General features: G+C 40.7%; 1 protein-coding gene across 2 annotated transcripts in view; it reads left to right on the forward strand.

Annotated features, from left to right (window-relative positions):
• The window catches only part of TBC1D5 (TBC1 domain family member 5), an 835,136-nt gene that overhangs the window by 773,326 nt on the left and 38,417 nt on the right, over nt 1–23,393 (forward strand). For both annotated transcript variants that reach the window (XM_075316666.1, XM_075316667.1), the window contains exon 20: nt 14,152–14,251. In XM_075316666.1, coding sequence (XP_075172781.1) covers nt 14,152–14,251 — 100 coding nt within the window. The remainder of the gene's footprint in view (nt 1–14,151; nt 14,252–23,393) is intronic.

Raw genomic sequence — 23,393 nt, forward strand, 5'->3', positions numbered from 1 at the left:
TGCGACAAAATATTGTGACTTTTAGTGTGTATATGCCAGTTACGTCCAGCTACGCCAATATTGGGGTAAGCAGAACGGTCATGGTCACATCCATTTGTCAAATTAGACATAAGTTAAGCTCAACGCTTCATTAAGACTGGCATGTGCTACAGCAGTCTTAATGAATCTCTCATTGTGGGAGAATGACAGCAGATAGAAAAAGAAGATATATCTAAGCATTTGTGTCTAGGCTATGTGTCAGTGGGCCTCAAAAGAGCCTGGGGCAGAATATTTAGAAGACAAGGCTAGTAGAGTAGTTGAATAGAGCTTCAGTAAAAGCTGTACCTAAGAACTTGGTGATTCACAATACTTTCCCCACGCTTTTTCGATTTTTTGAGAGTAGCTTCTATTTTTCTATGCTATACTGTTGTATGATATTGCAGTATTTATTAGTTTTTCCATTGAAATATAGAGTGCAGTCTCTCTGCCATTCAGCAAGTAGCAATAGACGTTCTGCCCACAACGAGTGCTTACCTATCATCTGTACATGTCGGTAAAGATAGTTTTACTTTATCAATTGCAATCTCATTATTTAGAAGGCTGGGAGAAGGAGGGGGCTCTGTCTCCCACCCGGTCAGAACGTCTGCAAAGTGATCACAGGGGTCGATTATTGAAATGGAAAACAGAGATCAAATGATGAACTTCGGGTTACCTGGCTACAGTGGCCTGTTACACCATACCAACAGCATGGTCTAAAAGACGTTCTGTCAGTGTCTCACTGGCAATGCATTATATCAGTGATCAGAGCAAGAAAAGGTAATCTCTCATAGAGGGACTAAGTAAAAAAAAATGCTTAAAAAATTGTAAAAATAAAAAAAAATAAAGAACAAAAAAATGAAAAACAAAAAAGTGGCAAAAAACTGTCTTTTCATCATACAGCTGACAAACAAATGTAATAAAACTTGATCAACAAGTCGTATATAAAAAGCTATGGTATCACTGAAACCTTCATCTTGTCTTGCAAACCATCTGCCCCCACAGCTCCGTCAGCGAAAAAATAAAAAAGCGAAAGCTATCAGAATAAAGCCATGTTAAAATATTTTTTTTTTCTATAAAATTGTTTTTATTGTGTAAAAGTGACAAAACATAAAATATAAATAATATTATAAATGGGAAATCATTGTAATCTTACTGACCTGAAGAATAAAGCAGTCTTACAAATTTTACCAAACAATAAGCGGCATAAAAACATAATTCCTGAATTGCTATTACTTTTTGATTCTGCTTCCCAAAAAGAATTAAAAGTTATCAAAAAATGTTTTGTGCCCCAAAATGGCACCAATAAAAACTACAACTCATGCTGCATAGAACAAGGGCTTAAATGACTGACAGCAGAAAGATAAAAAACTATAGCCTTCAAAATATAGTGATGTAAAAAATTGGGTTTTTTTTGTGTTAAAGTAGCTAAACCTAAAAAAAATGTATAAATCTGGTATCACTGACCTGAAGAATAAAGCTGCCTCATCACTAACATCCTATGAATAACGGCGTAAGAAATAAATATATAAAACCAATTCTTCAACTGCTGTTTTGTTAATTCTGCCTTCCAATGATTGCAGTATGGCTCAGCACACATTTGTCCTGTGCTCTACCCTGACTGCTTACATTGGGGTTTATGTATAAATCTCTGAAAAACAGGATTCAGGCAAAATTACCAATGGAAAATTCACTATGAGACAGAGGGAGTCACTTTGAGCTACTGGTTCAAACAGTTTTGTGTACCTTTGAAAAAACAGCCACCTCTGATCAGAGGCCAAACTGCTTGCCTCATTAATGATTAGATCCGTCGGGTGGTTACCTGAATTACGAATTTCGTAAATGTAAATGGAAAGCCTGATGTAAGTGCTCAGCATAGAGCACAGGATAAATGTGAACTGACCTAAAATGTTCTTTAACCCAAATTGCCACTAAATAATATTCAATTCAACCCACAAAAACACAAATCCCCACTCAGTTCTGTCATTTGTTAACGAAAATATAGGGGGCTTCCACTTTACTGGTAGCACAAAGGCTCTGGAAAAGCGTTATCGCCTCCCTTCCCCCACCCCTGAAAAAAAATGAAAAATCTGTATTCTCAAGTTCAAATCCCCCCCGGGCATCACAATGTGCTTAAACCACATTTAGCATCCACATGTTTAGCATTGTAGTGAGGAAATATCACTTAATTTAATGTACAAGGTGGGCACAATGTATGGACTCTACAATGTACTGAACACTACAAGGGATTATTTGCAATTTTTAATTTTGCAACATTTACTGCATTTGACTCCATGGGTGCTTTCCAGAGACAAAATCGAATGAATTTGAAGAGGGGTGTAGTTTCTAAAATAGAGTCCCTTGTGCGGGGTTTCTACTGTTGGGGCACAAAGGGCCTCTGCAAATAGAGTACCAAACTACTGTAGAAAAATCTGTGCTCCAAAACATAAATGGCACTCTTTCCCTATGTGGGGGTATTGCCACGTTCAGGAGAATTTGTTTAACACATTATGGGGCCTTTTGTACCTCTTTGCCCTTATGAAAATTGGAAATCTGGGGCTAAAATAACATTTTAGTGATAAAAATGTAATTATTTAATTTTTATTCTTTCTTCACTGCCTAATTGTATAAAATTCTCTGGCACACCTGTGGTGTCAATATGCCCAGTGCACCCTTTGATAAATTCCTTTAGGGTTTAATTTGTAAATTAGAGTCACTTATGGGGGGTCTACTATTCTGGCATGTCAGAGGCTCTGCCAATGTGACATGGCACCCCCAAACCATTCCAGCAAAATCTAAACTTCAATATGGCGCTCCCTTCCCTTTTGAGTTTTGCACTGTGCCTCAAAAGTAGTTTTCAACCCCATATGAGCACAGGTGAAATTAAGTAACACATTTTATGGTTCATTTTCTCCTATTACCCTTTTTGAAAACTTTGGGGCCAAAGTAAGATTTTAGTGGAAAAAATTGTACTTTTTTTGTCACAGCACAGTGCAATACAATTCCGTAAATCACCTGAGGGTTAAAATTGCCCTCTATACCCAAAGATGAATTCCTCGAAAGGTATAGTTTCCAGAATACATTCACTTGTGGAGGTTTCTGCTGTTTTGGCATGCCAGGAGCTCTTGAAATGTGACGTGACATCTGCAATCTATTCTATCCAAAATGGAACTCCAAAATTCCAATAGTGCTTATTCCCTTCTGAACCCTGCTGTTCACGTAAACAGTAGTTTTCCACCAGATATAGGGTATAAGCCTACTCATGAGAAATTGCACAACAAATTCTGTAGTCCATGGTCTCCTGTTACACTTGTGAAAATTAAACATTTGGGGAAAAAGCAAAATTTTGTGGGAAAAAATTGTTTCATATTTATTGCTCATAATTCCAAAATTCCGTGAAGTCCCTATGGTTCAAGGTGCTCACCACACATATGGATAAATTCCTTGAGGAGTCTAGTTTCCAAAATGTGGTCACTTTTGAGGGGTTTTCAGTGTTTAGGCACCTCAGGGGCTCTGCAAACGCGACAGTATCCGCTATCTATTCCATCCATAATGGTGCTCCAAAATTCAAATAGTGCTCCTTTCCTTCCAAGCTCTGCCATGCGCCCAAATAGTAGTTTTCCACCACATATTGGATATCAGCATACTGAGGAGAAATTGCACAGCAAATTGGTAATGTCTGTTTTCTCCTGTTACCCTTGTGAAAATTAAGAATTTGGGACAAAATCAACATGTTTGTGGGAAGAAATTTTTTTTTTTTTCATTTTCATAGCTAAATGTTATAAAATCTGTGACACACCTGGGGGTTCAAGATGCTGAATACACATCTAGATAAATTCCTTGAGGGGTCTAGATTCCAAAATGAGGTCAGTTGTGAGGGGTTTCCAAAGTTTACGCACATGGTGTCCGCTATCTATCTAGCTATCCAAACTATTTTGCATTCCAAAAGTAAAATGATGCTCCTTTTTTCCAAGCCCTGTCGTGCAACCAAATAGTAATTTCACACCACATATGGGATATCTGTGTACTCAAGAGAAATTGCACAACAAATTGTATGGTCCATTTCTCCTGATACCCTTGTGCAAATGCAAAATTTGGGGCAAAAAAAAAAAAAAAAAACATTTTTGTGGGAAAAAGTAAAATTTTCATTTTTTCCTTCCATATTGCTTTAATTCTTATGAAGCACCTAAAGGGTTAATAAACTTCTTGATTATGGGTTTGAGGTGTGCAGTTTTAGAATGGTGTCACTTTGTGGTATTTTTGTCATAAAGATCCGCCTCAAAGTCACTTGAAATGTGATGTGGTCCCTAAAAAACTAGTTTTGTAAATTTTGTTGGAAAAATTAGAAATTTCTGATAATCTTTTAACTTTTCTAACTTACTAACAAAAAATGTTTAAACAATGATTTTACTGTAAAGTAGACATATGGGAAATGTTATTTATTAACTTTTACATTTATTAACTGTTTTGTGTGACATACCTCTCTAGTTTAAAGAGGTTATCCACTACTACTATTACATTCTTGGCCGTTCCTTAGAATAGGTCATCAATGTATGATTTGCTGGTGTCTGACACCTGGCACTCCAGCCGGTAGCTGTTCTTGGTACCAATGGCAGCAGTCTGTGGCCGGAAATGCTATGTTCCGGTGCTGCTCTGTCTTCTGATACTGGCCATGGCCGGGTACTACACATCCGCCTCCTATTGATTTTACTAGGAGGCGGATGTGCAGTACTCTGCCACAGCCGCTATCAGAAGACAGCTAATCAATGGGAGTGCCGGGTGTTGGACCTTGGCCGGTCAGACATTAATGACCTATTCTAAGTATACGCCATCAATGTTAAATAAGTGGACAACCTATGTAAGGGCATAAATATTAAAAGTTTAAAAATTGCATTATTTTAGCTAAAATATTTTCCCAATTAAACATAAAAAATGTTGACCTAAATTTACCACTAACATGAAGTACAATGTGTCACGAAAAAAAACAGTCTCAGAATCCCTGGGATTTGTTGAAGCTTTCCAGAGTTTTTATCACATAAATGACACTGGCCAAAACTGTAAAATTTGGCCGTCAGGAAGGTGAAAACAGGCTTCAGTGGTAAGCGTTAACCTTAATGTGGTTTTCGTTATTGGACATGTGGAAATTTGGTTCGGCGGAGTCAGCCAAATTTCAAATTAAGATTGGTTTGAGCCTCGTACTTGACCTAAAGCTTAATTGAAGTCACTAATTGGGCCATTCGGGTCTACGGCAATATGCAGCCAGCCATAAACGGATCACTTCGAGGGCGAGTGTATGAGGTTTTTCCATTATTTTTGGTGCACACTACATCCAATCCTGCTGTTGTTACCCCCAGTGTGAGCCATTCAAATACTGCGAGCGGCTCGCACTGAGCTGAGCACCGAGCATACCTGAACACAGTGAAACTGGCGCTATTTATATGCATACATAAAGCACCAAAGCTCTATTTTATTATAAAAGTCTGAACACCGAGCCTTGAGTTCGTTCTTCTCTAGACACAATAATTAAAAAAAAATAAAAAGCAGCCACTTGGAAATGTATTCTTACCAATCTTATGACAGATGTGTATAGTTGTTTTTCCTTAGTTTCTTAAACCTTTGCTGTTTAGAGCTATATATATATTTACAATGTTGCTTGACAAAAATCCAATGCAGAAGTCATATTTAATAATACATTTCTGAAAATTTTTGATAACTACTTGAAATTTTTTTATAACTACTTTAAGGCTGGTACTCTAAGTACCTGTGCATTAATTGACCTTGACAGTTGTTGGAAGAACCATTTACATAAATTTTCCTCCATTATGCTTAGTATGCTTAATATGTTTCTGTGACAGCAGTTGGTGTCTCACATATTAACACTGTTTTCGTAACTAAACCCGCTGAAAGCCTTTTAGTTAACATAATAACGTTCGGAAAATGGCTCTGAACATTAGAATGGCAAAAGCCAGCCTCCTAACGTAGAATATGAAAGCATTAATCGAGCCTTTATCTTGAATGTTTTCCATTAGAGTGAAATTGTATTGGCACTGAGCATGGTAATTATTCTCTTATAACACAGTATGACTAGCAGTAGAAGTAGAAGCTCGCGGTAGAAACAATATCTTTCTTGAGGCAGTGACAGATAAATGCATTGTGAACCTGTGTCAGGTCTTTTGTAAAAGGCAAAATGGGGAAGCAAGAAACCGTGACACACGAGCCTTCTTTGTGAACTTGAGTGGTCAAGTGGGATACTTAAGAAAAATGGAGTACCATTTCACTAGCTGGGGTAGACATGCTTGATGACAAAATGTGAGCTATATACTTGAACATTGTGGTGACGCTCAAAATTAACAATGTTTGTCTTTTAGTTGCTGTTAATGAATGATCCAGACAAGAGTTTTGCCATGTTGTTACTTAATATCACGCCATTTGGTGTCCATAGTCTGAGTACTGGTGGACGCACATGCTCAGTCACCCTTCCGAATTCTATGCATAGTAATTCTCTATTCTCTGCTGAGCCGACTTCTGTCCTGATTGACGAGGATACAGCAGAGACTCCGCTGTAGCATAGTAAAGTAGCTGAGTAGCCTTGCTTGGCAGGGGAAGTAAGAAAGAACTATTTTGTCAGCTGCAGAGTGCTGATCTGATTCTTCAACTCATCCCCTGGTCGGTGAGTGGGGGCACCACTGCGCAGGATTGGGGTGCCAACCTCCATGGTGAGGCAGGATACAGAAAAGCTAGGGTAATGCAGCATTCCCCTGCAGGTGACACATCTCATTTGTTCTGTGTTCTGTGTTTTTGGTCATATCGTATACCCTATTAAGGGTCAGCACTGACAGGTATATATATTTTGGGCCCTTCATTGCACTCTGCACTTAACCCTTCATTCCTAGTGTCCCCCCCCCCCAATGACTATTGGTTAAACACACCTTGGCCAATTGACTATAAGGGCCTAAGTAGTATACAGTTGAGGATGGGGTCTTCAGCTCAGCCCTACAAAGGTCAGCAAAATTAAACGCCATTAGTATTGTTAGGTGTTTGTTTTCATCTGTACCTCTGTCTATACGGGGACAGCCCTACCATGGGGTTTCTGTTGCCTTTTATATTGTACTTCTTATTTCATCTGTGGCTCTTTCTCCACTCTCACCTTAACTTTTACACCCTATTTAGCCTTAACAGCCTATCTAGGGACAGTAAGGGCCAGTCAATGGCGAGTGGGGCATCAGCTGTTCAGGTTTAGGGTGCCCACCTCCACTGTCAGGCAAGGCACAGTATACCTAGGGATACCTCTTAGGACTTCGCTTGTGTCATCCCCTCAGCTTTCTGACCATACATTGATGTTTTTATCTGTTTATATTTCTACAATGTATTCACTCCCATTGTGTGTTTTTTTTAACAATGATAAAATAAAAGTTACATTTTAATTTTCTAGGGTATTTTTTTATAGTCTTTTTGTATATTGCACTATATATCTACAGTGCCTTGCAAAAGTATTCAGCCCCCTTGAAGTTTTCAACCTTTTCCCACATTTCAGGCTTCAAACATAAAGATAAAAATTTAAATTTTATTGTGAAGAATCAACAACAAGTGGGACACAATTGTGAAGTTGAACGAAATTTATTGCTTATTTTAAACGTTTTTAAAAAAATAAATAACTGAAATGTGGGGCGTGCAATATTATTTTTCATCTTTAAGTTAATACTTTGTAGCACCACCTTTTGCTGCGATTACAGCTGCAAGTTGCTTGGGGTATGTCTCTATCAGTTTTGCACATCGAGAGACTGAAATTCTTGCCCATTCTTCCTTTGCAAATAGCTGGAGCTGAGTGAGGTTGGATGGAGAGCGTTTGTGAACAGCAGTTTTCAGCTTTTTCCACAAATTCTCGATTGGATTCAGGTCTGGACTTTGACTTGGCCATTCTAACACCTGGATACGTTTATTTGTGAACCATTCCATTGTAGATTTTGCTTTATGTTTGGGATCATCTTCTTGTTGGAAGAAAAATCTCCGTCCCAGTCTCAGGTCTTTTGCAGACTCCAACAGGTTTTCTTCAAGAATGGTCCTGTATTTGGCTGCATCCATCTTCCCATCAATTTTAACCATCATCCCTGTCCCTGCTGAAGAAAAGCAGGCCCAAACCGTGATACTGCTACCACCATGTTTGACAGTGGGGATGGTATGTTCAGGGTCATGAGCTGTGTTGCTTTTACGCCAAACATATTGTTTCTCATTGTTCCCAAAAAGTTCGATTTTGGTTTCGTCTGACCAGAGCATCTTCTTCCACATGTTTGGTGTGTCTCCCAGATGGCTTGTGGCAAACTGTAAATGACACTTTTTATGGATATCTTTGAGAAATGTCTTTCTTCTTGCCACTCTTTCATAAAGGCCAGATTTGTGCAGTATACGACTGATTATTGTCCTATGGACTGACTCTCCCACCTCAGCTGTAGATCTCTACAGTTCATCCAGAGTGATCATGGGCCTCGTGGCTGCATCTCTGATCAGTCTTTTCCTTGTTTGAGATGAAAGTTTTGAGGTACGGCCGGGGTCTTGGTAAATTTGAAGTGGTATGATACTCCTTCCATTTCAATATGATCTCTTGCACAGTGCTCTTTGGGATGTTTAAAGTTTTGGAAATCTTTTTGTAACCAAATCTGGCTTTTCACTTCTCCACAACAGTATCATGGACCTGCCTGTTGTGTTTCTTTGTCTTCATGATGCTCTCTGCACTTTAAACAGAACACTGAAACTATCACAGAGCAGGTGCATTTATACGGAGACTTGATTACACACACGTGGATTATATTTACTATCATCAGTCATTTAGGACAACATTGAATCATTCAGAGATCCTCAATGAATTTTTGGAGTGAGTTTGCTGCACTGAAAGTAAAGGGGACGAATAATATTGCACGCCCTACTTTTCAGTTTTTTATTTTTAAAAAAGGTTTAAAATAAGCAAAAAATTTCATTCAACTTCACAATTGTCCCACTTGTTGATTCTTCACCACTAATTTAAAATGATTTATCTTTATGTTTGAAGCCTGAAATGTGGGTAAAGGTTGACAAATTCAAGGGGGCCGAATACTTTTGCAAGGCACTGTATATTTTGGGCCCTTCATTACACTCTGCACTTTACCCCTCATTCCAAGTGTCCCCCCAATGTCTATTGGTCAAACACACCTTGGCCTACTGACTACAAGGGCCTAAGTAGTATACAGTTGAGCTAGGGGCCTTCAGCTCACCCCTACAGAGGTCAGTAAAATTAAACGCCATTAGTATTGTTAGGTGTTTGTTCTCATCTGTACCTCCGCCTTTGACATTAATATTGAGGGACACCCCTACCGCAGGTTTTTTGTTGCCATTTACATTGTGCTCCTTATTTCATTTGTGGCCCTTTCTCCACTCTTACATTAACTTTTACACCCTCTTTAGACTTAACAGCCTATCTAGGGACAGTAAGAGCCAGTCAATGGCGAGTGGGGCATCAGCTGTTCAGGTTTAGGGTGCCCACCTCCACTGTCAGGCAAGGCACAGTATACCTAGGGATACCTCTTAGGACTTCGCTTGTGTCATCCCCTCAGCTTTCTGACCATACATTGATGTTTTTATCTGTTTATATTTCTACAATGTATTCACTCCCTATTTTGGGACAGTATGGGCCAGTCGTTGGTGAGTGGGGGTGTCAGCTGTGCAGGTTTAGGGTGACAACCTTCACTATCAGGCAAGGCACAGTATACGTAGGGATACTTCTTAGGACAGTTTGTTTCATCCCCTCGGGTTTTTGTCCATACATTGTTGTTTTTATCTGTTTATATTTCTATGATGTATCCACTCCCATTGTATGTTTTTAACAATGATAAAATAAAAGTTACATTTTAATTTTCTAGGGTATTTTTTATAGTCGTTTTGTATATTACACTATATATCTATATAATAAGCCTTCATCCCCTGGTAGCACAGAATAGCAGAAAAATCAAGCGAGACACATGAAAACAAATAATGATAAACAATATATTTTTGTAATACTGGACACAGTTAATTATTTTAAAACCACTACCATCAGCATCATATTAGAGTGTTTGTTACACGTGTTTTTTAAATTTCCAGCTTTATTTTGTATTGTACAATGCTGTACATGGCGACCATTTGTAATCAGGTCATGTTTCACACAAACTTCAAACATATTGATAAAAACAAAGATCTGAATTTTCCAGCTGAGTTATTTTTCAGAACTTTTTTGGTTGATGTGAAAGCTACTCCGTAAAGAAAAAAATAACGCGGACAGTATTGATTATCTTAAACTTTGGTGCTGGCAGAGACTTTTTATTTTAGAATATCATGAAAGACCAGGAAACAAAAACTAATAGATCCATAACTAAAAAAGCATGTTTTTCACTTAAAATACAATGACCAGAACAAATCTGATTTTGGACATTTGATGACGATAATTAGCACATTGGATAGGAGATAAAGGGCCGTTATGGCCCCTTTACACACTGCAACATCGCAAACGACATCGCTGTAACGTCACCAGTTTTGTGACGTAATAGCGACCTCCCCAGCGACATTGCAGTGTGTGAAACACATCAGCGACCTGGCCCCTGCTGTGAGGTTGCTGATCACTACACATCTCTCAGGACCATTTTTTGGTCCTTTGTTTCCCGCTGTGCAGCATGATCGCTAGAAAGTCTCAGTGTGTAAGGGGCCTTTACAGCGACTTCGTTAGCGACTTCCCTTTCAAAAAGCTGTTTTACAACGTCCCCAATGACTAGCTAGGTTTTTCTGCAGGTCCGTATCGCTGTTGCGTCGTTTTCCAGGTTTGCCTGTTTGACAGCTCACCAGCGACTCACCAGAGACTTTGTAGCGATCCCGGCCAGGTTGGGATCGCTGGTGGGATCGCTAGAAAGTCTCAGTGTGTAAAGGGGCCTTTAGTGAGCTGACAGATGGAGGATTTCTTACTAACTATGTACACAGCATTTAGAAAACCAAGGGGAAAAAAATAAAGTGTAATTTTAATTTATTGGGTCTGAGTGCGAAATGTGTAAGATATCCCATAACCATAATCTACCAATTATGATACTCGTGTTGTGTTCTGTAGCTGGAGGGATGGGTGAGTGGCTACAACCACCACGGATATAGGGTGAATCCAGCACTAGCAGTCTTTACTGCTTCTGGACAATATTCACATAGCCACCTGTGGTCAAAACTGCCTGCCGGTACATTCACTTCTAATATGCCATCTTAAACGGTATCATGAAAATTAATGGTTGCTTTCTTCCTACTCCTTGGGTTTCTTAGTAGATTTTATAGTCTAAAGGCCCCGTTACATGCAGCGACGTATCTAACGATATATCGCCGGGGTCACAGATTCCGTGACGCACATCCGGCATCGTTAGCGACGTCGTTGCGTGTGACACCAACGAACAAGCATTTACGATGGAAAATACTCACTTTATTGTCCGTCGTTGACACGTCGTTCATTTTCAAAAAATCATTGATTGTGGAGGACGCAGGTTGTTCATCGCTCCCAAGGCACCACACATCGCTATGTGTGACACCTCGGGACCGACAAACTACAGCTTACCTGCGTCCACCGGCAATGTGGAAGGAAGGAGGTGGGCGGGATGTTACGTCCCGCTCATCTCCGCCCCTCCGCTTCTATTGGGCAGCCGCTGAGTGACGTCCAACGTCCCTCCCCCTTCAGGAAGAGGATGTTCGCCACCCACAGCGAGGTCGTTTGGAAGGTAAGTACATGTGACGGGGGTTACCGACTTTGTGTGACACGGGAAAAAAATTGCCCGTAACGCACAAACGATGGGGGCGGTGCGATCGCACGATAAATCAACGCAAGTAACGGGGCCTTTACTTATTCACCCCCTTCACAACAAGGCAATTTTACATTTTTGCACCTTCGTTTTTTTATTCCCTTCTTCCAAGAACTATCTTTTTTTATTTTTTTTTCTAAATAGCCATTTCAGGCCTTTTTATTTTACTGGATGAGTTGTAGTTTTGATTCATTTTATCATGTGATGCAAAGGGAAGCGGTCAAAAAAATCCACATGCATTGAAATTGCAATAAAAGTATAATTCCATAATTTTTTTCTTAGTTTTTTTTATTTATTATGTTAACTACATCTCTGGCAAAAATTAAGAGACCACTTCAAAATTTTCAGTTTTTCTGATTTTTGGCCATGACAGGGTTTTGATGTGGTGGTCTTTCATCCACACATTGATTGACTTAGTTGTGTGGCATGGCGCATTTTCCTGCTGGAAAAAACAGTCTTCAGAGTTTGGGAACATTGCCTGTGCAGAAGGGAGCAACTGCTTTTCCAGGATAACCTTGTATGCGGCTTGATTTATACGTCCTTTGCAAAGTTTAATCTGCTCAATTCCAGCCTTCATGAAGCATCCCCAGATCATCACCGATCCTCCACCAAATTTCATAATGGGTGCAAGACACTGTGGCTTGTACGCCTCTCCAGGTCTCCGTCTAACCATTAGATGACCAGGTGTTGGGCAAAGTTGAAAAGGAGAATGCGCCATTCCCTGTGCCCTGAACTGACATATTTACTGATGCCATGTTTGGGTAGATGCGATGTTTTGATCACCTCTTATTGCACTCTATTGCAATGCAGAAGCAAATAACTCTAATTCTGGCATTTTTATTTTTTTCTTGTTATGCTGCTTTCTAATCGGATTTATTTATTTCATTTTTTGATAGATCAGACTTTTACAAATGCAGTGATACCAAATATGGGTATTTTTTAATAGTTATTATTATATATATTATATATATATATATTATAGTTATTATTATAGGGCAAACAGGAGTGAGTTGAACGTCTGTGTTTTTTATTTTTTTCATATTTTTAAAACATTTTTTATCCTTTTTATTGTATTTAATAGTCACCTTAGTGGACTTAAAGCTGCGACTGTCTGAACACCTGTGCTATACATAGCAGCACGTTAGCAATGCTAGTTATAGGTAAAATCACAAACTCCTATCAACGCTAGCTAAACTCTTGCTTTCATAGTAGAATCATAATGACAGGCACGGGGGTCATAACAACTCATCAATGCCTGGTGATTACTTCACAGGCACGCCAATGGGCATGTGTAAAGACACGCTCTCCTGCCGCCATGTGTTAAATGCCACTTTCAGAGATTGGATATAAGAAAACAGCGCAAGAATAGGGTCTTATCTGTGAGATATGTGAGATCTGGTTAACCTGTGAATAAGGTTTTGCTCACCTGGGGGGGTTGCGTCAGGCACAACCACTAGGAAGAATCTTGGAAACAATCCTGCTGCAGCTTTCAGTATGGAGGATACTTTGTGATCAGGGTGGAAAGGGTTAAATTGACGTGCTGTTATGCAATAAAGATGAATACTGGATCTTTGATATGTGACTTTATTCAACGCGTTTGGAGAAACCTCCTTCATCAGGATCATCACATTTATATATGGTACTGAACAGGGGTATATATATCAGCTGACTCTAACAGTTGACTGTATGGCGCCAAGAGACACGTTTTTGAAATAGAAATGTCTGCAGCAAATACTAATGTGCTTAATGTGTGAACATACCCATGGCACGGTTGTAAAAGAGTAATGGGTTCTGATCATATTGGACAACAAACTGAAAGACCCCTCATACAACTTCAAAAGTTTACCTACGGACTAAGAAGTTTTCAACCTTAAATACTTCACATCGCCATTGGCAATACAGCAAGTTACCATTTTCCTGCTACACACGTAAATTTCAACACGTGTTTCTAGTTAGAGGTTGTTCATTTTAACTATATGTGAACAGATGTTTGCGAGCAAAATAGTCATTGGCTCTATAGTGATATAACTAGGCTTTTATTATATACGTGCAATATATTAAAGGTGCAACATATTTATTTTAACACTTTCAATCAGCCTACAGAGTTGTTCCTTTACCCAGTTAAATTTAGCGCAAAGTATTTTTTTATGTATGTATAGTAATCAGTTACTTTGCAAATAGTGGATTTTTGCTTGTTATTTTGTGGCTTGTGCAGCTGCCAGATAGTAGTGCCATTGTGGGCTTGTCTGGTGCATTAATAGTGTACTTTTATAATATATTGGAATATTAATTGACATTTTTCTTATAGGAGGAAGATCTTGAAGCGCAGGTTTCATTCCTTCAGGGACAATTGAATGACTTAGATGCAATGTGCAAGTACTGTGCAAAAATAATGAATACTCACCTTGGTAAGTAGTAATATAATTCACCACATTTTTGAAAACTGTCTCTTTTTCTAAAATTAATGAATGAGTAATAGTATTTTTATTAGCTGTTCAGGTCAAAATATATATATTTATAGAATTAATATATACCGTATTTTTCGGACTATAAGACGCACCGAACCATAAGACGCACCGTGGTTTTAGAAGAGGAAAATAGGAAAATAAAATTTTGAGTAAAAAATGTGGTCATGACATACTGTTATGGGGCGAAGATCTGCTGCTCATACTATTATGGGGGTAATGTCTCAAATTCTCTACTAAGGTACCCCATCCTGGTAATAATCCTCCTGCCTTGTATATGATCCCCATCCTGATATATACCCAAATCCTGATAAATACCCTTATCCTGCTATATATCCCCATCCTGCTATATACCTCCATCCTGCTCATAATATACCCCCATCCTGCTGTTAGCCCCATCCTGCTCATAATATACCCCCATCCTGCTATATACCCCCATTCTGCAATATACCCCCATACTGGTATATACCCCATCCTGCCTGTGGCACAGAAAACAATAAACGTTTATACTCACCTTTCCTCACTCCCTGCAGCATCAATCATCTTCCTCTCTGTGTCAGCAGCAGCGCCGCTGACCTGTGTGGAGCCGTTCCCTTGCAGCATCGTGATATCCTCCTGTCTGCCGGCTCGCTGATGTGTGTGGAGACTAGCGGTGCGCACAGGGATGACGTCATCACTGCGCTCTCCACTCTCTACACAGATCAGTTGGCCAGCAGAGAGGAGGACATTGCGATGCTGCAGGAGAACGGTGAGTATACCGTACTTATTCACTGCCCCCCGCGCTGATGATGATGCGCGGTTGGGCAGTGAATACAGCTGCACATTATCACTCCAGGCTGTAGTTGCCAGGGGTGATCATGTGGGCCGGCTGTTTACTATGCGCACACCCCCCCGTCCATCATCCCGCCCACCTGTTAGCGCCGGCTTCAGCGCTGAGAGATGATGGGCGGGAGGATGGGGGTGCATATGAAATGAGCAGGCCCACATGGTCACGGCAGGCGCTGCTACAGCCTGCTCGTGCCGCCGATGACTCATTCCCTGCAGCCCTACATTCAGACTATAAGACACACACCCCACTTTCCCCCAACATTTTGGGGGAAAAAAGTGTGTCTTATAGCCTGAAAAATACGGTATATCTGTTATAAGATTATCCTACCCTTATGTATAGCCAAAGGAATACAAAAATTGTCTGATGTAGAAAGCACATCATTAAATTGGTAGTCAGAAAGCCAGAGTAATTTTCCTTTAAATCCCTATCTAGTGTTGTAATCTAAACTAATTTCTAATACATTTGCATTAACAATTCCCTATCATTTTCTAACTACACTAACTGCTGTTTTAGAGGGGGCCATTTATATGGATACACTTAAATAAAATGGGAATTGTTGGTGATATCAAATTCCTGTTTGTGGCTCATTAGTATATGGGAGTGGGGAAACTTTTCAAGATGAGTGGTGACCAAGGCGGGCATTTTCAAGTCGGCCATTTTGGATCCAACTTTATTTTTTCTAATGGGAAGAGGGTCCCTGCTTCCTGCACATTCAGTTGTTGCTCTGTCGCTGTCACACACAGCGATGTGCGCTTCACAGCGGGAGAGCAACAACTGTGGTCCAGGACATTCAGCAACAACCAGCGACCTCACAGCAGGGGCCAGGTTGTTGCTGGATGTCACACACAGCAACATCGCTAGCAAGTCGTGCCTCAGCAGCGATGTTGCTAGCGATGTTGCTTAGTGTGACGGTACCTTTAGTTATTTACAATTTTATGACCACTCATAAAATGTGTTCAAAGTGCTGCCCATTGTGTTGGATTGTCAATGCAACCCGCTTCTCCCACACTTGACACACAGAAGAAATGCTACCATAGGCTTCCAGTATCCTTTGTTTCAGATGCTGCACATCTTGTATCTTCACAGCATAGACAATTGCCTTCAGATGAACCCCAAAGATAAAAGTCTGAGGGGGTCAGATCGTGAGACCTTGGTGGCCATTCAACTGGCCCACGATGACCAATCCACTTTCCAGGACACTGTTCATGTAGGAATGCTCGGACCTGGCACCCATAATGTGATGGTGCACCATCTGCTTGCTTGCTTGCTGAATACTCACCTGTCAACAGCGATGTTGTCTTGGCGCTGTACCCGGCAATGCTGTCCTCTGGGATGCTGTCTCTGTCGCTTTCCCCGGCACTGTACCTGGCGATGCTGTCTTTGCGATGCTCCAGCTTCCAGGTCTTCAGTGCAGTGAATAATCAATGAATATAATGAGCGGGGGTCAGAAGCAGGAGGCAGCAGAGCCAAAGAAAACAGCGCTGGATACAGGTGAATATAGAAAATCTTTTTATTTCAAAGACCCGTGTTTTCTCCGGTACCTGTCACACTGATGTCACACGGATCACATCAGTGTGCGATCCGTGTAACACCCGTTCTGCCGGAGAGAAAAAAACAGGCATGTCTCTGTGCGTGCGGGACCATGAGGGGGTCACACGCCTGTGTGAAAACACGGCCGTGTGAGTAACTCCAGAGAATAACATGGGTACGTGTGGCATCCGTGTTAAAAATGGATGTCACACGTACCTGAAACACGGACGTCTGAAAGCGGCCTAAGTAACATTTTATGCACACAAGGATAGAACTAAATATATAGAAGGGTCTGCTGGCTGCTATTGCCAACCACCCTCCTTACACCCGATCACATTTGTTACCACATCTCCCATTGGTATAAAGGACTGTATGTAGTGTAATTCATTTATTGACAAATTGCAGCCAAAGGAGCATACAGGGGGCTTCTGTGGATTTCCATGCTATTATAATTCTTTTTTAGCACAGAAAAACAGAAATCTATAAAAACAGTCTGTGGTATGACCGATCAATAAGCTTATCTTCAATGTGATAATGCAGAAATACAAGTAGCTCAAACCAGAATGGAACAATATTTGGACTGGACCAAATTGAGTGCAAAAAGGAGTCCATCGCAGCTTGACAATAAAAGCACATATAATTCGGGACTATCCCAACATTTCTGGATCAGAAAGTTCCTAACACTCACCACTAAGGATATAAAATGTTTCTTTCACCTCTCCTCATTTCTACATTGTCAATTCCAGTATATTCACCATCCAGTTCATATAAGCATTATCATGAAGCTTGACAGCAGATGACTGGAAAAGAGAATATGGCTAGGTTCATACTTCCATTGTTTTAAATCCGTCAGGTCCGTCAGCAACGGATCAGTCGTTTTTTAGTTGTCAGCTGATGCAACGGATGTGTTTTTCACAGGATTCCTTTCACAGGAATTCTGTGAAAAAACTGATCTGTTGCGTCCGTTGCATCCGCTGTGCATCCGTTTTTTGACGGATCAGTCATGATCCGTTTGTGTTTAGGACAGCCCAGTGGGTGTGCCAAACATGCTGCAATCCAGCGCTGGATTTCGTCGTAAGACGGATTACGACGGAATCCAGCACCATAGACATACATTACAAGCGTGACGGACTGCGGCAGATTCCTGCGCGGTGCGTCAATTTTGAGGCCAGAAAAACGTTACATTCTGCGTTGCTCCCGCCCGGCGGTCAGTCAAAAAATGACTGACCGTGACGCAGCGGATGCAACGGAAGGTCATCAGTCGCAATACGCCACTAATACAAGTCTATGGGACACAACGGAATCTGCTAAACGGATAGCGTTGTTTACCATAGCCGCGGATTGTGACTGATACATTTTAACGGAAGTGTGAACCTAGCCTATGCTGGTGTGAGAGGCTTAACTAAATCAGAAGTTCCCAGGACCGACTCCAATTTTGAAAAGCCCAGGTACACTGGCGTGGTCCACTTTAAGAAATAAACTTTATTAAATATAGTTTGTGCTAGATTTATGTAGGTGTTTTCATACATTTCCTTTAAGGTATTACGATCAGGCTTCTCTACTCCAAGTGGAACTTTCTCCCAGCTCAGTCCCTCCCACCCTCAGTGCTGTCGAGTTCACCTACACTGCACCATCCTCAGACTTCTATAAAGTCTCAAGACGGATAAATCACTGCCCACAGTTTCTTTTTTCAATGTCACTATTTTGTCTAGTATACATTGTGTGTGTGTGTGTGTGTGTGTATATATGTGTGTGTGTGTGTGTGTGTGTGTGTGTCTAGTGTCTACTATATGGCTATCCTGTAAGGCTGTTATTTATTTATTTTTTTTATCATTGTCTGCTGTGGATATTATGAGTGTGTATATGCCACAGCAAAGTATGATAAAAATATTCATCAACATTATAACAAGATACACACACAATAAGATAGGCCAAAATGAATGTGACTAGTGTGACTTGGAGGCGACATTGTTATTGTGCAAAGAAGTATACTTTTACAGTTTCTGATACTGGCTCCACGCAAGCACAGTAAGTTACGTATATACTTTATGTGGTTTCGTCTCTTCCTTTATGTTCACAAACCCAGTCACTCACAACTTACAGCAGACCACAGGCCACTTCCGTATGACATCACTGTTTGGATCATGGCGCTCTGAGAGCTGCTCTCTGAGCCCGGCCTCCTGCATGCCGCCAGTGTTTTACTGATAGGCTATGTGTTGTTCAAAGCACAAGCAGAAAATCTCTGTACTCTGTGCTTTGAAAAGACTGTAGCAAGAAGTGAGGGACTGGAAGGCAGGTGATCACATCATGTGACAGCTCAAGAACACAGCCGAAGTAAGTTACAATAAGAAGGGACAGGATGGCCTGGGCAAGTCAATGTGGTCCATAAGCCGTATTCTGTTAGTACAAATTATTGTACTGTTCTTCATGTTACAAGTTCATTTTTTAGATATATTCTGTAGAACTAGAGAGATGACCCTTCATACTTAATTTTACTGGAAAGTGAAACTGCTATATGCATTTACCATGGAAATGGTACAGGATCCTTACACAGCAGTGTTAGAAAATAAATGGTCATTTAGTTTTGAAACCTGGGGATTTGGAGCAATTTGGCATAATCGAAAGTCAAAAGCCACAAAGAACTGTGTAAAATGATGAGATCCACCTCTCTACTTACTCAACTCTGATTGATTGGAAATGACAAATCTGAATTGTACATCCTCCGCAGCTTACATTTTATGGCCACTAATGAAATTTTCATTTCAAGTAATATTTCTACTGACGGATAGCAGCACTAAATACGGAGGAGAACATTTAATATGTTCTTATTCCTTGTAGCGCTTCACAGTCAGATCCACATATGCAGTCATTTGCTGCCTGTCTGTATTACTGATTATTTTGTTTAACAAAAAAAAAAATGTCTAATTGTCACTATGGAAGTGAGTTGTACATCACACTGTAGCTTGGCTGCAAATTAATAAGATAAATTAGATATGCCAGACTGAACATTTGTGAGGGATTATTCATTGGCGTAAACGAGCCAGGATAATGTGCTACTGATGAGCGAGTGGTGATGAAGGAATAAAAGAGACTCTTGAAAACATTACGGAGATTTTTTCTTTATTAGCAAATCAAGCATTGCTTCCAATAATGAATAACCTCTTTCTTTAGTAATTGCTACACATTATTATATGTATGCATAATGAAATTTTACGATGACTTACGATGTTTGGTATGTAGCTTATTTTGTTTGTTTTCTCCTTTCTCTGTCTGCAGCTACAGTTTAAATGCTAGAGCTTACATCTTGGTATCTTATTAAAGGGTTATTCCCATCTCCAAGATCCTATCCTAATATGTAGTAGGTGTAATGATAATAATATTAGCAAATACCTCCAATTAGAAATGTAGTATAGTTCTTCTGATTTACTATGTCACTTACCTCATGTTCAGGGCATTGCAAGACCTTAGGTATCCATGGTTATGACCACGCATAGAGTTACAGTTAGTTGCTAGTGGTTGTAAGCATGGATTCCTAAAGTCATGCAATGCCCAGAACATAGGTAAGCGACATAGTGAATCAGAAGAACTATACTATATTTATAATCAGAGGTATGTGCTAATAATATTATTATTATTATTACATCTACTACATATTGGGATAGGATCTTGGAGATAGGAATACTCCTTTAAAATCCAGTAAAAAAAGAGGAGGAAAATAGGGAACTCACCGCAAATATATAAGTCCCAGCTCCATAGATATGGCGATGTTCACATCGCCCCAGGCGGTAAGATACAGAAAGATGATATATTCCAAAAGGAAAAACATGTAAGGAACCGTAGTAAAATCCATTTAAAGTCCGTTAACTTTCCAATTATTCTATACCTGGGTCAATATTGTGACTTCATTATTCAGGTAGATCACTCGTTTGAAGTCAGGGAACAGCATGAAAAGATTCCTAGTTCTCTGGTTTTGGTTGTATGTAAAGGAGAGATGCAAGTGGCAGTGATTAGAATTAAAGGGAACCTGTCAGGTACAATATGCACCCAGGACCACGAGAAGTTCTGGGTGCATATTGCTAATCCCTGCCTAACCGTCCCTGTATACACTAGCATAGATAAAGAGATCTTTAAAAAAAAGTATTTCTAAAGATCTTTTATCTTTTGCTAATGAGTGCAGGGAATAGTCCCAAGGGCTTATATCCCCTGACTAGCATAGCTGACTTATCATGTTAGCACACCCACAGGGGTGTACTAACATGCTATTCAAATCAGCATCGCCAGCGGTGATGCACATAACTGTGTTCGCTGTGACCGCTCGCACTTCCAGTCATGCGCAGTAGACCTCTCTGAAACTGGGACGTGTATACCCGGCTTCATACTACGCATGACCGGAAGTGCCCAACATTCAGAAGCACGGTCATAGCGAACACAGGTACGCGCGTCACCGCTGGTGATGCTGAATTGAATAGCATGTTAGTGTGGCACCCCATTGGTCATGGGAGCCACAGTGGCATTGTTCTCTTCACCTGGAGGACAGTGCTATGCCTGGAAGCAGCAGGGAAGATCTCAATGTCAGGTACCATTGCACACAACACTTCATGACGCAGACCAGAAGGGATAGCTCAAGTCCTGGTTGGGACGAGCCTCCCCTGTGCATTCTGGGATGGGAAGGGGTTAGTCACAGGAAGAGGAACCTCAGAACCCTGGAGGAGAAGAAGGAGACCGGTCGCTGTAAGAGAGCTGTCTACAAGCTTTCCAGGACCGAGCGCATTGTACAAGACACCGGACTCCTAGATTACTGGGTACTAAAGGCTCAGTGGTAAAGCCGGAGGGCAGGAGATTCCATATTTCCTGGCCCACCAACAAAGTCCTAAGGCGAAGTAGCAAAATAGGGCCCAGGGCCGCGGAGGAACACGTGAGCGCCATATCCGGCTCGCGTTGCCCATCAGAGAGGGACAGAGCACTAAGTAACCAAGAACCAGGGTCCCCAAGTAGCTACACGCCACGGTGATCCGACATCATAAGCGCATAAAGGAAGGCCTTCAACGTACCTGGCATAGAGACATTCCTCCCTGCTACAAGGCTGACTGGACCACGGTAATCTTGGGACTACAACCTATTACCAGTAAAAGTAAAAAAAGCTACCAATCTATGTCGTCTAGTTACTGTCGGCGCCCTTAGCCCTGTACCCCAACTCACCACTACTACCTCCATCATCTCCCTGGGACCCTCTCCACCTGTGGGGAGCAGAAACATCCCGGCTGCCAATACCATCTGCCCCGGAGGACAGCGACAGCAGCAGCAGCTATCCCCTGGCCACATACCACAGGTGGCGTCAAAAAATCAAACCTCCATTACCACCTCCTCCTTTATTGTACACCTCGGGTCCACGGAACCGGGCAAAAGGGGCCACCCCATGACATCCCCAGGCCCAGCGATGAGTAATTTAACCCCTGCCCCGTGGGTGCTACATTAGTAAACCCCTGTGGGCATGCTAACATGCTAAGAGGGTGGATAGTCGGGGGATTTAACGGCCTTGAGACTAGTCCCTGCGCTCATTAGCATATCATAAAGGATCTTTAGAAATACTTTTTCTAAAGAAGTCTTTATCTATGCTAGTGTATACAGGGACGGTTAGGCAGGGATTAGCAATATGCACCCAGAACTGCTCGTGGTTCTGGGTGCATGTTGCACCTGACAGGTTCCCTTTAAGGGCTACATTCCCACAATGGGTTTTTGGTGAGATTTTGATGTTGCAGATTTTCTGGAGCATTTCTGCACCTATTAAGTTTAGGTGTCTTTTGGTTTTGTTTTTTTTTTCATAGCATTTTTTATTGCGTTTTTTGTCTCTCGTTTGTGTGTCAGTCTGTAAATAAAGCTGTATTGTTTTTTTATACTTTCTGGTATTCGGCTTTGACAAAACTTTATTGACATTTATGACACACTAAAAAGTTACAAAAACTGCAGCATCAAAAAGACAATAAAAACCCATATTGAAAAATCGCACACAAAAATGTAATGAAAAAAAGCAAGTAACCTAATGTACATAATAGGTGCAGAAATACTGCAACATCAAAAACTAACCACAAGCTCTTCAAGGGGTCCTTTTACTCTTGAAGATTGTAAAAGCAAGCACTGATCCATATTACTGCATGTTTTATTGTTAAAAAAAACCCAAAACATGGATTTACATGTAACTAGGCGATCTATGTTTTATCATAACTCTGATAGCTTTTGAAATCACTTTCTGTCTCCACTTTTTACGACCTGCAGATGCTTCTTTACATGAGTAAATAAGATGGCACCTAACAAGTGTTAGATCATTAGAGTGAGAAGACATATACAGGGGTCTACACGGTCAATACTTCACCCACCGCTGGTCACCAAGGGCCGCACAGTTTTTAAACAATTATGTGGCCGTTGTCCATTATGGAAGGTTGGAGTTTTGGTCACATGTGAATACTCAAAATAGAAATCTAAATCAAATGAATAGTTGGTCTGAACAGTGAACACCCTTTGCCTTCAAAAGAGCATCATTTCTTCTCGATATACATGCACACAGTTTTTAAAGCAACTCCACAGCGAGGTTGTTCCAAACATTCTGGAGAACTAATCACAGATCTTCTTGGTATGAGGCTTGTCCAAATCCTTCTGTTTGTTTATGTAATTCCAGGCAGACTCGATGATGTTGAAATCAGGGCTCCGTGAGGCCATACAATCACTTTC

This window comes from Anomaloglossus baeobatrachus, chromosome 6, assembly GCF_048569485.1.
Source record: "Anomaloglossus baeobatrachus isolate aAnoBae1 chromosome 6, aAnoBae1.hap1, whole genome shotgun sequence".
NCBI classification, from domain to species: Eukaryota; Metazoa; Chordata; class Amphibia; order Anura; family Aromobatidae; genus Anomaloglossus; species Anomaloglossus baeobatrachus.